This window comes from Podarcis bocagei (assembly GCF_964188305.1).
Source record: "Podarcis bocagei genome assembly, chromosome: 1".
Classification (NCBI taxonomy): domain Eukaryota; kingdom Metazoa; phylum Chordata; class Lepidosauria; order Squamata; family Lacertidae; genus Podarcis; species Podarcis bocagei.
The window spans coordinates 52,423,930-52,441,345 of NC_138125.1; the positions used below are offsets into that span (position 1 = coordinate 52,423,930).

At 41.5% G+C, this 17,416-nt stretch overlaps 2 protein-coding genes across 5 annotated transcripts in view; both read left to right on the top strand.

Annotated features, from left to right (window-relative positions):
• Nucleotides 1-91: 91 nt before the first annotated feature.
• HARBI1 (harbinger transposase derived 1) lies at nt 92-5,861 on the top strand (the record flags this gene model as incomplete). 3 transcript variants are annotated; one of them, XM_081165747.1, is made up of 3 exons in its annotated part: nt 92-238; nt 3,746-4,445; nt 5,150-5,861. In XM_081165747.1, the coding sequence occupies 3 exons, from the start codon at nt 92-94 to the stop codon at nt 5,524-5,526; spliced, it is 1,224 nt and encodes a 407-aa protein (XP_081021873.1). In that variant the 3' UTR covers nt 5,527-5,861. The 3 variants fall into 3 exon arrangements, with proteins under 3 accessions (XP_081021873.1, XP_081021874.1, XP_081021875.1); XM_081165748.1 differs by having other exon boundaries at nt 102-472; XM_081165749.1 differs by having other exon boundaries at nt 102-266.
• Nucleotides 5,862-14,234: 8,373 nt separating this feature from the next.
• Nucleotides 14,235-17,416, top strand: part of AMBRA1 (autophagy and beclin 1 regulator 1) — a 154,025-nt gene continuing 150,843 nt past the window's right edge. For both annotated transcript variants that reach the window (XM_081163623.1, XM_081163625.1), the window contains exon 1: nt 14,235-14,357. The gene's annotated coding sequence lies outside the window, so the exon portion shown is untranslated. The remainder of the gene's footprint in view (nt 14,358-17,416) is intronic.

Below are 17,416 nucleotides of genomic sequence, written 5' to 3' on the forward strand. Positions count from 1 at the left end.
CCGCCTCCCGTTATCAGCGCCCCCCCCCCCGCCCAAGTGGGCCAGCCCGCAGCCGTTAAGTATCGGCGGGAGGCGGGAATGCCCACCTCCGATGCTTAAAGGGTTGAAGGGCCGGTCTCGTGAGGAATCTGCGACTGGGAATGAACAGTCCGGGCGTCGTGAGAGGGACTTGGAGCTCCGCCTCGGGATCCGGGTGCTGGGAAGGGACTTCGGGACAGGCTCCCCTTGCGCTACCGGGGTAAATCGGGGGCCCGGCGGAGAGGGAGGTGTGGACGCATAGACGCGCCGCCAAACATGCTTATATCCTGCGCTTTCAGTCTTCCGCCAAGCGCAGCCCCCTCTCTCGCTTCCGTCCTCCCTGGAACACCCCCTTGCGCCCCCCCCCCCAGTCTTCTCCCCGCTTCTCTAGGGAGGAACTTGTAGTCCACCACAGGGCCGGAATAAGGTTTGATGAGGCCCTAAGCTACTGAAGGTAATGGGACCCTTTATATGTCCAGCTGTCCTTTGTCAACAACAAATTGCCGCTGTTTTTGTGTTGAATACTGTATATACTATATGGTAATGTATGGACCTAATAGGTATCTAAAGCCGTTTGCACATAACAAATAGGAGCCTACACAACACAAAATACTGTTGCTGTATGTAGGTTTTATTTTATTTGTTTTTTATCTTATATTTTGGAAATGTACATCCATTTTTTTTCCCTTTAAATTTTTTTGGGACCCCCAAGAGAGTGGAGCCCTAAGCTATAACTTGTTTAGCTTTTACGTAAATCTGGCACTGGTCCACCAGATGGTGTTGCACTACCGTTGCCACCATTGGCCATGCTGGCCGGTGCTGATGGGGAGAGTTGGAGCGGGTGAGATTTCCCACAACTACTGTTGGGTTACCCTGCTGCATGTTCCGCTTTCACAGCATCCTCCAATAAGGCAAAGTCATGCCCCTTTCGCAGAGACCTGCCTGCTTTTCAGCTCTCTTTTGCAGTTCCTGCTTCATCAGGTGCCCTTCACTTCCCACCACAAACAGTTTAATGCCTCGTTGCCATTCTTCTCCCTCTCTTTTACCCCTTCACCTTCCGTCATTCATGCTTTGGGTCCTTTAGGAAAGTCATTCCTGGTGGCTCAACCGAGAAGCGTGAATGAAACCTTGAAAGTGACACATGAGAACCCAGCTGGATTAGACCACAGGCCCATTTGATTCTGTATTGTGCTTTCACACAGTGACTAACCAGATGCCTGGAGATGGCCTCCTTCTTTGGGTGCACTCTCTTCTTCAAACATAGTCTTGAGTGTCAGACGTGTATTTTGCTGCACAAAGGTTATTGCATGTTTTTGTAGACATACCCATATAGATGTGTCTCATGTATGTTACAAGACAAAACATTGCATTCTCAGACATTGATAATGATGCTACATTTCCTCCTAAATCTATTCATCTCAAAATGATGATAGGGATATTAATGACATATCAGTTACAACAGTTAATTGTGGGCTTAACAACTAGCTGCTAAATACCAGGAATAATTTTTTTAAGTAGACATATTGCCTCAGCTGTTACTGAGACAAAATAATATATTACACATATGTCAGTTGCAACTACTTTTGTATTCATCGCTGGAAAAAGGAAAGCATTTATCTTTTAGTCTCTTGGCTGGAATCTACACACATTTAGAAAACACTATGAAAATGCTTTTTTTAAAAAAGTTTTGAAAAATACATTGAATTTGGCATAGCTCACTCTCGCCATCTAGTGTCACATTTGTATATTGCACTCTACAATACATTTAAAATATTTTATTTGCAGCTGTGTAGCTGAGTCTTGGTAGCAGAATCTGTATGTATGCTGGCACGTCTTCTGAGTTGGTTTATTGACATAGGTAAAACCTGCATTGTTTTTGACAACTTGCCTGGTACTCATGGGTGACCAGGAAATTCATGTAGGTGAATGAACAGGTTGGTGGAGGAGGAGTGGGTTACTTGGTCTCTTTTCTGCCACTCCACTTGGTTTCTTTGCTAGCCAGGCAGGAAAGGAAAGCCTATTCTTTCATAACCATGAAATAGGCTAGTGAAGGAGGAGCAGATATACCCTTCCTTCCTACATGCCCTTTCACTTAGCAAGCTGATTAAAAAAGCTGCCTTCTAAGAGTCTAGTAGCTTGCATTTTCATGTTGGCCACAGAAGAGGGGACTTTCCCTCCTCCATGGCCACCATGGCAACACAGACTTCTGGCTTCTTAATAAGCTGTGGTGGTGAGCTAATTACTTTTGTGGGCTTATTTTCAATGATGGCTAATACTAGGTAATCCCTCAGTTGTTTGGGGGAATTCACACCTTTGGTATCAGATGTTCATAGAGGAACCAGACCAGATTCAATCCATTGGTTTTTGGTTTTTATTATTATTAAATTGTTAATCTTGTGAGTGCACAATAACACAACTATTATGAGAGAGGGGATGACAATCAAGCATTGTTCATACATTCAGAGGGACAGAATGTTATGTTTATGTAATGCAGCACATGGGTATATGAAGAGGGGGAAATGCTTATTACATACAGGAATGAGGAGATAATGCAAACTATTAACATTTTGGCTCTTTCCAGCAATGGACTCCAACTGAGAACAGAAAAATTCTCTTGTAGAGATGCCACCCTAAACTTAATAGGCTATATCTGATACCAAAGTGCCCCTTACATTGCTATTTAATTAGATACCTACCTGCCTCCTTTGTATTATAACTACTGGGAGTCACTGGTCGACATTGAAAAACAGGATACAACAAAAAAACAGTATTACTTTGTTGAAACTTTGATTTTGCAAGAATGGAACTCCTTGGTTCTCAAGACAGCTCCTTGCCACTAGAATATGACTGACTTGCTTAACAATGGAAAAGAGTGGTTGGGTGAAGCATCCCAGTTTATATAACTTGTTCTTCTTAGGCACTTAGTTTCAGTCCATTTATCAACTCCAGTTGTTCCAGAATTCTAGATTGTGTGTGCACTTGGACAAACAGAAAAAATATCCTTGAGGGACAGCACAGCTTATTAACAAGCATTAGAACAAAGCAACTCTTTGTTTTTCAGTGCTGCACGTTTCTAAAAATATCACCAGCTTAAGTTTTGCCAATTCACACCCTCATGCCTCATACAGCCAATTAATTTTAATGCAGTAACACATAAAGCAAGAAATTTTCCTAGTCTTGTTTAACCGGTTCAGAGAGAGAACGTAAACATAGCACTAATTTCTTGTGAAATATGTACTCAACAGTTCCAATTTTGCGTATGACCCAAGGTCAGTACTAATTGTGCATTCTTGCTTTCTCAAGAATGTCCCACGACCCTGTGTGAAATTATATACAGCTCCAAAAAAAATTCCACTGGAAATTTCCCAGAACTACGACCATGATTCATTGGCTCTTTCATTGAAATTAATAGCAGAATCCCATGGAGATAATATTGTCAGCTTTTCTGGTAGAATGTTATCTGGTAGGACTCAGCCACATTAATAGGACTGTGGGAAAGTTTTCTATATTTCTTTTCCTTGTGTTCTCAGTTATATGATCTGGTCTCATAGCAATTAGTGTAAATGCCAAGTTAAATTAAAGTGTACATTTGTAAACTAATTTCAAAACCCTATTTACTTAAGCCAATAGGTTTATTTGTGTGTAATTAGTATGAAATTGACAGTAGAGTCAAGTAGGCTGTTAGGATCCATGACCTCAATTTTCCTTTTTTTTGGCTCCAATGTAGGTGAGTAGAGAGAAGAAAGATCAACCCATCATGGCTGTTCCCATAGCCATTCTTGATTGTGATCTCTTGCTATATGGTCGTGGGCATCGAACACTTGATCGTTTCAAACTGGAGGATGTGACTGATGAATATCTGGTGTCTATGTATGGCTTCCCACGTCACTTCATTTACTATCTGGTGGATCTTCTGGGTGCCAGCCTTTCTCGTCCTACACAACGATCAAGGGCCATTAGCCCAGAGACGCAAATTCTTGCTGCTTTAGGTTTTTACACTTCTGGTTCTTTCCAGACTCGCATGGGAGATGCCATTGGCATCAGCCAGGCCTCTATGAGCCGTTGTGTTGCCAATGTTACTGAGGCCCTGGTGGAGAGGGCATCTCAGTTCATTCATTTCCCAGATGATGAAGTGTCGGTGCAGCATCTGAAAGATGACTTTTATGGGCTGGCAGGTATGCCAGGGGTACTAGGACTAGTTGATTGCAACCATGTCTCAATAAAGGCACCCAGTGCTGAGGACTTGTCATATGTGAATAGAAAGGGCCTTCATTCTTTAAACTGCCTGCTGGTTTGTGACGCCAGGGGAATGCTACTGAGTGCGGAAACACACTGGCCAGGCAGCTTGCAGGACTGTGCTGTGCTGCAGCAGTCAGCCCTCAGGAACCAGTTTGAAGCTGGCATGCACAAAGATGGCTGGCTACTTGGTAAGTTCTTTCTCATGACTGGCATCTTTGAAAGTCTATTTTGGTGGAATTTCTGTTTGGTTCTGTGACATGCCACATAACAGTTATGTGTCAAAACTGCAGATTTTACAGTTCTCCCTCTATAAAGATAAATCAAACAAAGGTAGCATGAAACAGAATAATAGGGTAGCATAAAACATAGAATCTTAGAGTTGGAAGGGACCCCAAGGGTCATCTAGCCCAACCCCTTGCAATGCAGGAACCTCCGCGGAAGCATCAGTGACAGATGGCCATCCAACCTTTGATTAAAAACCTTCAAGGAAGGAGAGTCCACCACTTCTCGTGGTCAACAGCTCTGACTGTCTGAAAGTTTTACCAAATGTTTAGTCTGAATCTCCTTTCTTGCAACTTGAAGCTAGTGGTTCGAGTCCTACCCTCCAGAGCAGGAGAAAACAAGCATGCTCCCTGCTCCATGTGACAGGCCTTAAGATGGCTATCATATCTCCTCTCACTTTCCTCTTTTCCAGGCTAAACATACCCAGCTCCTTCAGGCACTCATAAGGCTTAGTTTCCAGACCCTTGATCATCTTGGTTGCCCTCCTGACTTCATACACATTTCTGGCATCATATAGATGCCTGGTTTTATTATCAGGTGATGGAATTATTTTCACTCTCCTGTCCCTGTTTGGTTTGTGATCTTTCTTTCTTTCTTTTTCTTTTGACAGGTGATAGTTCATTCTTTCTTCGCACTTGGCTAATGACCCCTCTGCATATTCCTGAAACGCCTGCAGAGTGCCGGTATAACATGGCACATTCAGCCACTCACAATGTCATTGAACGTACATTCAGGACAATTCGGTCCCACTTCCGTTGTCTGGATGGGTCAAAGGGCACGTTGCAGTATTCTCCCGAGAAGGCCAGCCACATCATTCTGGCTTGCTGCGTGCTTCATAACATTTCTCTAGAGCATGGACTGGATGTGTGGTCTTCCCAAACGATGGGACAGATGGAACAGCCAGAGGAAGAATATGAACATATGGAATCACTTGACTCTGAAGCTGATCGAGTTCGTCAGGAATTATTACTCACTCATTTTAGCTAACATTACAAGACATACTAAGTTGGACATATTAAAAGACATGCAAACAGTTATGATAGATCCTGATTTCCCTCTTACATTCAGCAAGAGACATAAATGGGGATGCAACTATTGAAATTGAAATTTTGTGTTTGTATAATATTTTGCATTTAATATTTTGGTTTCATTGTGCACATTGCATCTGATTCCGTCAGTACTCAGTATTTAAGTACCTGCTACTTTTTAGTGTCCAGCCTTATTGGAGGACCATTTATCAAGGACAATATGATATGGGAGGAATGCATATTCAGTTTAATATTGTATTTTTAAGTATTTAAAAATAAAAAAAATGTATTTTGTGTATGGTGTAACAGATTCGGAACACTTTTGTGTCAGTTATTAACTGAAGTTCACCCATATTGGTCTGTACAGACACAGCAGGCGCTGTAATTCACCCAACAGTTTAACTTTACCCTTGATGGTGCACTTTTCCATTGTCTCTTGAGACAGACGAATGCCAACTAACTAAACTGTAAAGGTGGCTTAAACATGGTTAAAAATAGAAGCATTCCTCTTTTTTTGCTTGGTAACTTATCACTCTTGTCTACCTTTTTTCATCCAACAGCAACTGGATTTGTGTAACGGGATTTGTGTAAAGGGATGTTGTAACTGGATTTGTGTAAAGGGATGTTGTTATTACATAGATTGAGGCAGGAGGGAAGGAATGGTTTGTGGTCCATTTTGTTGTCCCAGTTACAAAATGGGAAAATAGCCAACATTGAAATGGACATGTAATTCCTGAGTCATCAAGAATGAGAGGTCAGAGCAAAAATAGCCTCAACAAATCTACAAAAATATTCCCTATGATCAAATATCCTTATTTCTGCCCAATGTACGAACACAAATCTATGTAAAGTCTTAGTAAACATTAACCTAGAGATTAACCTCTCCCTGTGGGTGTAAGAAAGGTTTATTGTAGAGACCCCTACATTCTTCACAGAGACTTGCACTCCATGGAGTCTATGTTGGTGTCAGATTACGGAGTCGTCTTCTTTGGCCATCACTCATAACCGAGTAAGATTGTCTTCCATAAACACGGTTTTGGTTTTTTATAACAATTGATTAATTTTCCAAAAAGAACATAAAAAATAAACATAAAAACAACAATGTATAATGGAGAAAAAAGCCATCATAATCAAAAATTTTAAACCATTATTTTTGCTTGACTTCCCTCCCCTCCCCCTCTTGGTTTCATTGTTTAATACTTGTTTGTGCACGTCCTTATAACCTTATAATCTTAATAATGCAACTTTTAAACTTTGTTCATCTTAATACAAGTGAGTTTTAAAAGTTATACTAACGTGAAAGTCTGTACACAAAGCTTAAAAGATGAGCATTAAACCTTTACCCCTTTTTTATTATTCAAAGTCCTCTTTCTGTCTTGGGTTCTACATTAACTAGTTTATCCTGTATAGTTCAGTACCGTAGTTTAGTTTACCAGTCTTCTTCGTCTTCTTTAACGGAGGCTTATTCCTTCTGTAGGGGCTGGCTGGTCTTGGCCTGGCGTCCAATCTTGCATACAGGAACAATGTCTTTTGTTCAATAAGTCCAACAAGTTCTGTACATCTCCATGTCATAACTTCAGTTTTTTTAACAACAATCATTTCCCAATTTGTTTTCAAATCTTTATATGTCTTATCCCAGGCTTTTTTAATGATTTTACATTGCCACCACATATAATTACCTTTTATGCTTTTTGTTCTCCCTTTTAGTTTTTTCTCTAACACAGTCAAAGCCTCTTCACACAGGGCATCATTTTTATATTGGACCAAGTCATAGACCTCCCAAATCAATTCACACAAGGTGTCATTAACTCATAAACACGGTTTTAACAGTGAGTCCATAAGGGACTGTGGAGGCCATTTCTGGATCTACATGTCCTTCCACAGCGGGGACATAGGTTTCCAGGCAGGAGTTGATCACTGGGAGGGTTTGCCAAGTGTGCCTTCCTCTTAGCATGTTTCTCCTTTTTGTCCTGAGTTCAAATGTCTTCAAAGCCCATGACACCTTTTGTAAAGGCTGTTCTCCAGCTAGAGTGCTTGCAGGCCAGTGTTTCCCAGTTGTTGGTGTTTATGGTTTCCAGTGATGAGTTAAGGATTTGGTTCCAGAACCCTTTTTCCATTCTTAACTACTTCCACCCCAGGTGAGGCCCTGGCCTGGAAAAGAAGTCCTGATGTCACTCCATGCCCAGCTCTGTACCCAATCTCAACAATCGGGAATCTGCCCCCTCAAAAAAAAACCAAAAAAAAAACAAAAAACCCTGAGGTGGTGCAAAGAGCCTTGGCCCCTTAAAGCCAGTGCCTATGATGGGAATAAATTATTACCTGCTTACAGTATTTGCCCTGCTCTAGATTCCATTTCAAACAGTGTAAGTCAATGCATGTCTACTCGGAAGTAGAGTTCACTGGGACTTACTGCCAGGAAGATGTACCTATGATAATTGGTTCCCAGTCTTCGTAATGTTGCAGCTGGATCTAACTGTGTGCCAAATATTTAGAAAGCTAGGAACCATGGTGAGGAAGAGCTTTTTGAACTCATTTGTAGAAAAATTGACTCCATATTCCAAAATTTATTTTACAAGATATGTAAAGTACTTCTGTAATTTTAATTGTTTGCTATGGTATTTGAGAACATGCAGCAATGCTAGGATGTGCTGCTGGAACTCTGAATGAATGTTTGTCAGGCTAGCATTTAGGCAACAATGCTAATATATGCTAAACTCAGAAACCAGATTGAGGCAAAACTCAGGGACAGACTTTGGTAATCTGTTGTAATGTGGTACCTTGGGTGAGGACAAAATTTGGTGCCATTCAAAATGGATCTTCTCAGTTATGGATCTTCTCATTTTTTCTCCCCCTCGGCTTGGTGCCCTGTGCAGGGGGAATCACCCACACCACCCTAAATCTGGTGCTGCAAAACTGATTAGAAACGAGAGGGCCTTATGAAACTCAGACACCTACATGTACAATATATTGTTGCACAAGCAGGTGATGCGGGACCTTCATTAAGTACCTGTCCTTAATTATATTTGTGTTGTAATTATGATGCATAGCTCCTGGTGAGATCATGGCAGAGCTGTCAGTGACTCTGAGAACTAAGAGGAAAAGATGGGAAAAGATGGGAAAAGCAAGCCTAAAGAGAGCCTAGCCTTAATGCAATCCTAACTTTGTCTACTCAGAGAAAGTCCTATTGAATTCAATGGGGTTTACCCCCAGGTAAAAGGGGTTATGATTGCAGCTGTTGCACAGGGAGCAGTACATTTTGCTTTGTGAGTTGTTGAATACAAGCATTTGCTTCTTGTGCCTTTTCTTAGTTTATTAGCAGAACTAATATCCTCAGACACATCTAGAAAGTCATGCAGCACAACCTTATGTAGGCTTACTCAGAAGTAAATCACAATGTGGTAGCAGTAGGAGGCCTCTTAAATCTCTGTTTCAGCGTGGATCTACACACAGGAAAAAACACGCTAAGTAAGTCACAAATTAAATCGTAACAAAAGAAAAAACACTATGTAAAATATCATAGAAAAAGTTTGTTCTACAGTACCATCTGGTGTTGCATGTTTATAACATTCAAAACACTGGTTTTTTTTTTTTACTAATGTAGGTGAGTCATCAATGCCACCGTTTTAACAGCAACCCTGTGTATATTTACTTCATAACGAGTCCTGGTGAGTTCATTGGGCTTATCCTAAGCCAACGGCCATACATATAAGGTGCATGGTTTTCCCCAAATCCTAGCACAAACTATGGGGAAAGCTTTCAATGTGTGGTGTGGATGTGAACCTTTTTTACAGCATGAAAGAGTGTGCGTTCAGTATAGAAAGTGGAATTGATAGTGTATGGGAAAATTTGGGAAATGTGGTTTGTTTTTTGGGAAAAAAATATCCAGTGCGCAGTCATGGTTTGCCAAATAAAGTTATACTGATTTATTTTTTTTAAGTCTTACAATAAAAATGTATTGGAGGCAGTGGTGGTTATTTATGGCTTTGATTTTGCGGGGGGGGGGCGTGTAGCCATTTTTAAAGAACATGTGTTGTACTTTATGGAGGTCCCTGGCAGATGATTACCAAAGGGACGAGGGCGATGTGAAGGTGAACATCTCCCCTCCACGTATCCCTCGGCTAAGGGCTCGTTTCGAATCAGACGATCTCAGAGCCCGGAAGGAGGCGCCTCCTGACGCAGGCCTCCCCGTGGGCCCCGCCCCTGCCTTTCCCCGCCCTCCCGGTCGCGAGGACAGCGCCGATCCCGCTCTCTGCGCTCTATTCGTCAGCTCTGCTCCGCTTTTTGCGCCTGCCGTTCGATTGGCTCGGCACTCGGCATCTCCGTACTCGGCTGCTTAGGTGCTCGGCTAGGCGGCCTGGCCTTGGTAGTAACTCGGAGCAGCAGCAGCGGCGGCAGAAACTGCAGGGGGAGAGGCCGCCGTCGGATTTGGGTTGTCCCTCCCTGGAGCAGGCCCCGACCAGCCCGGAGCGTGCCTCACGCCACCGCTCCGGTCCTCTCCGGGATTCGAGGGCGCCAGGCCTTGGCCAGCCCCCCCCCCGCCTCAGGTAGGCTCTGGGCCTAGAGGCTCCGGGCCTGGTTCCTCTCTAGGGGGGTTGCCGGGCTCCCTCAAGCCGGCGGGGAGAGAAACCCGGCGGGTGGGGCCGGCCGGGGAGTTGGGGAGCCTGAGGCGAAGGGCGGGACGCGTTTCAGGAAGGGTCGCCTGGCGTCGAGTTCCTCCGCTCCACCCCGCCCACCGCGGAGCCTCCTGCGGCCGCGTCTTTCTCGCGAGGAGGCTGCCTGGCTGTGGCCCTCGCGTCCTCCTCGCTCGGAGAACCGGCCTGCCAGACTCCTGGCGGCCTTGGCCTTCCTTCCCGGGACCCGCAGAACGAGGCTCTGAAGGCCCGCCCTGTGTTGTTTCCGGAGCCGTCGGTCTGAATACGGGGAGGCAGCGCTTCCTTAATTTAAAATACATTCGGTTCCCCTCCGCCCACGTAAACACTCGGCCGCACGGTTTTTTTCCCTTTTCAGGGATGCGAGGAGGAATTTTCGCAACGGGATATCTGTTTTCCTGTGCGAATGTGGCTCCGAGCCTGCCCGCGCTTCCTTGAGAGTAAGGCCTGGTGGGCACGGGGACCACGACGGCTTGGCTCTGAGGAAACGAGCACGAGATTGCAGGGAGAGTTGGCTGTTAGCTGGCTGGGGTCTCTCTGTACACGGGTCTTAATTAATTATTGTTAATAATAATTAAATGTGAAGAGGGTTGTGAGGCTTTGCATGTAGAAGAAGGTATTTGGTTCGGAGAACTCAAGCCTGTTTTCCCCAATGTTTTTATAACTCCATCCAGCCATATATTTAACACCATAATTGGGATACAGTTGTTTTTTCCGGTCACCAGGATTTTACAGAATTGTGGACTGGTATATGTTGGTGTGTGTATGTTCTGTACCATGAAATTGCTTATTAGTTTTTTAAGCTGTGTGTGTTTGGTATGCTTTAAGGATTTGGACTTTCAGTGTGTATTGCGAGGAGAGAGTATGGCAACTAAGAATAAGTGGGTTATGGAGATAGAAGACAGGTAGCTTGGAGAAGAGAGTGTGCTAAATAAAATACTGAAGCCCTATGTAGCTCCCCCCCCCCACCAATTCCAAGTTTTATTCGAAAATGGTTACTTTGCCCTCCCCCCCCCAACAAAACACATTGCAAGTTTGCAGGGAAGTACACTTAATTTTAGATAAGTTAGTTTGATGCTTTCTGTCTGAAACATGGCTAAAATTAAAATGCCACTTTGGTTATACTGTGCAAAACTGGTTGTTGCAACTTCTATAAGCCATGAGCTGATCCAAAAAACGTCTTTCTGAGGAAAGTGACAACAGAGCATACGTTTTCATAAATCTTATTGGTTTTGCCTGTGCATAAACCTGTAGTATTTGAAATCTCAGTAGTTCATGCTCACCTGTCCTCCTGAGTTTTTCTGTAAATCTCAAAGTAAATTCCACAAGTGCCTTTCACATTTGATTCAGATTTTTAAATACTTAAACAAATTTCCTAACATGTCACCTAACTATGTTTTCTTGCAGTTTGTATTAACTGCTTCTTAGATCCAGAAAATAATTTTTCATTTACTATTTTCTGGAAGCTTGTTAATATTTGAATACTGGCAGCATGTTATTCCTATCTCAGTTCTTAAAAGGCAGATCCCTTTAGTTTGTCTTAATATGACTTGCTTTCTAGACTGCTTATCACTTTTGTAGTTTTTCTCTGAATCCTCTTCTGCCTATCATCATCTTTCTTTAACAGGTATCTGGGTAAACATAGCACACTGAATGAAACTCTGCTCAGCGTTGGGTAGTACAGAAAGAACTACAGTACTTAATACAAATCTAATGCAGATACAGATCTCAGGATGGCATTGCACTTTGGAGCTGCATCATTGTCTTCATTTCTCATATCATTTGTTTACATTTTCTCAGAAGTGTTATTGAGTATTGGCACATCTGCTTTTATAATTGTATATTGGATGGGTCTCGTATAAACATTTTACATTTGAGCTTGTTGAATTTTACTTGATTGTTAACTCCTCAGCTCTTCATTTTGAAACTATCTGGAGTTGTTTTGCTTTTCATCCAACATGTTTACTGTTACTCCTATTTGTGTTGTACTTCCAGATCTGAATGAATGGATAACTACTTCATCCAAGTATTTTTTTTTAAAAATAAACTTGATGTTGTCACCACTAAAATTATTTGGTGGTATACCCTAAAACACACAAATGGTTTTAGTTACAGATAGGTAGCCGTGTTGGTCTGCCATAGTTAAAATAAAAAAAATTCCTTCCAGTAGCACCTTAAAGACCAACTAAGTTAGTTCTTGGTATGAGCTTTCGTGTGCATGCACACTTCTTCAGATACACCTGTGTATCTGAAGAAGTGTGCATGCACACGAAAGCTCATACCAAGAACTAACTTAGTTGGTCTTTAAGGTGCTACTGGAAGGAATTTTTTTATTTTGACAAATGGTTTTGTATGATAAAACCAAGCAATAGGCACAGGAAGAACCAGCAGAGCAAATATTTTAGGTCTAAAACTGATAAATAATTTATTATTATTATTATTATTATTATTATTATTATTATTATTATTATTATTATTATCATCTACCTTTTCATCAGATGGTCCCAAGGTGGCATACCACATTAAAAATAGATTAAAACAGATTGATGTTGCTAGTCCCCTTATAAAGCAAATGAAACTGAACTATAATTGCATTTTAATACAGTTTTAAAAATTTTTTGTCTGTATATGCACAGTTGTAAAAATTAGAGGATTGAAATTTTTGAAGGGTGGCTATATAGCTGGCCTTCTAAGGGAAGCTGGGTGAGAAAACTTATGTTGAGCTTCCTTTAAGGATGAAATCTTGAAGGAAGTGCCACTGAATTCTGTAGGATTTATCTTACTTCTGTAGGAGTAACCTTACAGAGGATTGGAATGTTGCTTGATGAAGCTCCAGTAAGGCTGAATGGCCAAAAAGACTGGGTTGTTAAAAAAAGAAATTAAACAAAGACATATCTACAGTATTATAATCTTAACTTTGAAACATAGGCAGGTGTACAGATAGATTCAAAAGGGTGAGCAAAAAAATCATTACAAAAAAGGTCATGGAAAGTTTAATTTAATGTGAAATTGTCAAATAGCACTATTGTGCTCTTGACTGAGTGTTTATGAGAGGCCCCTTTTGCAGAGGTGACAGTATTGTGGAGTGCCTTGTTTAGGGTTTTCTACTACTGCAGTCCTTCAGATTGGGGTGCCCAAACTTTTTTCAAAGAAGGCCGGATTTGATGAAGTGAGCATGCATGAGGGCTGACCAAAGTGGTTGAGCTTTTTTTATGATTTTACCCCAAGGTTGTTGAAGTTGTTTTTTAGGATTTGACCCCAAGAAATAAACTGCCACAGGGGCCGAATCAAACCAGATGAATTAAGCTAGATGAGCCCCCCCCCCCAACGGACTTTGGACATACTTGCTTTAGAACAGACCACACTAATGCAGTTTGAGTGTCATTAAACCATATTTTAAAACAGACAACGGCTGCATGTGTTGGTTTGTGCTGCACAAAATTTCCCCCAGTGCTCTTTCCCCATTTCTGCCATGTTGCAGATGAGATCAGCTGGCTTCTGTTTTGTCATATTTGAACCTGAGCTTATGGTTACTTCTCTTCAAACAAACCATGAATGGTAAATAAAGCCAAGAACAACTTTGGTTAACACTTTGGTTTGGAGAGAAGCAAACTGTGAGTCCGGGTTTGGACAACACAACAAGCTAAGCTCTCTGTCTTGTTTCATTTTCAATGCAACAGGAGCGGGGATGAATGATGTGGACTCTTCTCAACAGTGTGCACCAGCACATTGCTCATTCACATTACAACATCATTAGTTTAAAATACGGTTTAGGGTGATGTGTAAACTGGGCCATTGTGTAGTATTACTGCAGTCTAACAATGTAATGTGTATATTACGTTGTATAATATATAGTTTTCACAAGGCCTTGTCTCTCAGAATGTTCTTTCTGAGCTGACAAGTTCCAGTCTGTGTTCTGTTGCCTTAACCCAACTCAGCAAAGTGCTATTAAAAGTGTGCTTACTAGAATGATCGTTTTATTATCTCTTTTTCATTTTGTCTTCGTCATTTTTGCCACTGTGAAGTATAACCCAAACTTACTTTCCCTCCTTCATGTCTTCTTCAGATTGTCATTCAGGAATGCACTAGTTCCAAACCTGCCAAGTTCTATCATCTGTGGATCTACTTTTCCTTTGTTTTGGTAAGAAAAATCTTAGAACTATTCTTTGATCTTTTATGTATTGAGTTGCATTGTAAACAACTGGACAACTCATCAATTCACATTCAGTTAACATAAATTTTAGGCTTGAGAAACTCCATGGTAAGTCTCTCCCTTGAGTATAGGAGCTGGCTTTTTCTGCATTCATTCTTTGTAGAATTTTAAAAAAGATTCTCCTTTTCTTAACCATGTGAGCATCAGCGTTCAGACTTAAAAAGAGATGCATTGTTTTTCGTGTTTTCTCTGTTGGCTTGAGCCTGACTTTAAGAACTTTCCTCCCTTTTAAAAAAAGTACTATATATAACTCATTTAACTTGAGTAGTCCCTACTAAAAATAAATAAATAAATAAATAAATAAATAAATAAAGCAGAATCAGTTCTTCAAATGTTGAAAAATTTATTTGGGGAGTAGGGGAGACAATTATTTGGCAAGTGTGTGTGTGTGTGGGGGGGGGGAAGTTTAGTATCATTACCAAATCCTCGTGATTCAGCAAACTTCTATAGCAAATGGTAGGACCAGGTTTCCCCTGACTTTTGTCTCTGAGGAGAAGATGGCATTTCAGACTATAATGATGTAAATGTGCATCCAAATGTGCATCCACAGCAGGAACATCTGGGCACATTTTAAAACTAGCTTTTGCTATTGCAACATTGATTTTCTCTCAGAAAACTCAAAATTGACCAGGCCTGCACTTAGCTGATAAGAGAAGACTTATTCTACTTCAGTTTGGTAGGAAATTGTTTCTCAAACTGAGAGTGCCAAACCACAGCAGAGACATTGCATGTGGTTCCACAGAAATAAAACTTGTCTATTATGACCTATTACATGGATACAGATGCATGGATTGTATGAACTGAAATGGGACAATTAGTTGCAGCCCTCCAGCTTTTTAATACAAAGGCCTTTGGAAAATACATTCTCATATGTGGTAATATGACTTCCCTCCCTTTTTCTCTAGAGTTGAGGCACTTGCAAGAAGTGGTACTGGAACTAACCTAACTCCCACTGTGCCAGAGGCTTTGATTGTTTTATTGTTCACTCATCTCTAGCATATGCTTCAACTGAAGTAGTGTCCACAGTTCAGAAACTATAATAAAACGTGGTTAAAACCAACCAATGTAACAAGATATTAAAGACATGTAAAGCAGCTGCTGAAAGTAAATTAGCTCAAGAACAGATCTACAGCTGCTGCTATTTTAGCCCATCAAAAGCACCTTCTTAAATATTCACTGCCTGTGAACAGTCATCAGAGTAGGGGCAAAAGAGACTATTGTTAGAAGGGTATTCCATAGACTGAATGGTACAGTGGAGAAGACCTGGATCCGTGCCTTTCTATTTCACATGTGTGTAAGAAGGGACATGAACAGTGTCTCCCCAGCAGGTTGGGAAATTAGAGATGGGGAGGTATTTATGGAGGAAGAGACTTTCACTGGTATGTAGGATCCAAGCTGTACACTGCTTTAAAACTGAGAACCAGCACTTTAAATTGGGCCTGGAAGCAAATAGGCAGGTAGTGCAACTGATAAAACAGGAATAATATGTTCTTTATAAAGTGTACCCATCATAAGGTGAACGGTTGGCTCTTGCACCATCTGCATCTTTCAAACAGGAGGCAGTCCTGTGTAGAGTTCATGGCAGTAATCCAAATAGGTTACAAATGACAGAGGCTAGGTGCCAGTTTGAGAGGAGCAGCCAAAATTCCCTCAGATGTTACTAATAAAGTATATTAGGGAATTTGAACACTTGTGTGCACATACATACAGATATCTGCCATTTTGCTGCCTATTCTCAGTGCTGTGAACAGTTTTTTAAAAAAATACTTTCTTTTCCACCTTTGGATCCGGAAGGATTTTCAAGGTGGCTTATATAAAATAATGGAGTATAATTGCGTTAGGGCTGCTTCTGCGCCTTGCAACATGTGCTGTTCTACAGGCAGTACTACAGGTTCTTCCAAAACAGTTTTCATTACTTCATTCTTTCCTTTCATCCTGCAGAATGCAGCTCCCATGTTTATATCTAGGGCAGCAAGATGGAATCATGTATAACCGATCCTAAAAACTGCACTGGTGGTTTGTGTTCCACTGGGCCTAATTCAAGGTATTAGTAATGGCTTGCAAAGTCTTCAATAACTTAGAACTCAAACCTCCATTTCCTGCCAACTTGATCCTTAAGATTAGCAATGGGAGGCTATTGCAGCCCCCCATCAGGATTTGGGGAGCAAGGATCTGTAGAAGGGTCTTCTCCATAGTGGGACCCGAATTCTAGAATTACCCCCATAGGTATGCCTGTCACCCCCACTTTGGTTTTCAGACGTCAATTAAAGACATTTTAATTCATCTAGGCTTTTGTAGTTTAAATGTTTAACCCTTGGCAACAGTACTGGAACCAGTGTTTTAATGAGTTAATAATTGTTTTAGTGGTACATTTTTACTGTTTGTGTTATGATGGATATATGTTTGTACATCACCCTGGGCTCCTTTGGAGGAATGATGACAAACAAACAAACAAACAATAGAATGGCATCTCATTCTCATGGTTGGCAAGTGATTGGTCCTTTGTCTGGTTTCATGCTTATTATTCTCTTTCCCAGGACTCTAGGACTTGTTGCTGAGCAGGGGCAGAGATCCAAGTGCAGCAGCTGTACATTGGGTCATCCACTAAGCAATAGTAGTTGGTCCTGTAACTTTTCTCAGTACAGTGGTACCTCGGGCTACAAACACTTTGAGTTACAGACTCCACTAACTCAGAAATAGTACCTCAACTTTACCTCAGGATGAGAACAGAAATCACGCGGTGGCAGCGGGAGGCCACATTAGTTAAAGTGGTATCTCAGGTTAAGAATGGTTTCAGGTTAAGAACGGACCTCCGGAATGAATTAAGTTCGTAACCAGGGGTACCACTGTATACTTTTAGACTTGCATTTCTTTGAAACGCTGCTAATTATTTTCATACAAAATGCCATTAATGCACAAGATGCTTTTGCAGGTTACAATTCATTCATTCATTCATTTGGAGTATTTACACCCCACCTACTAACCAA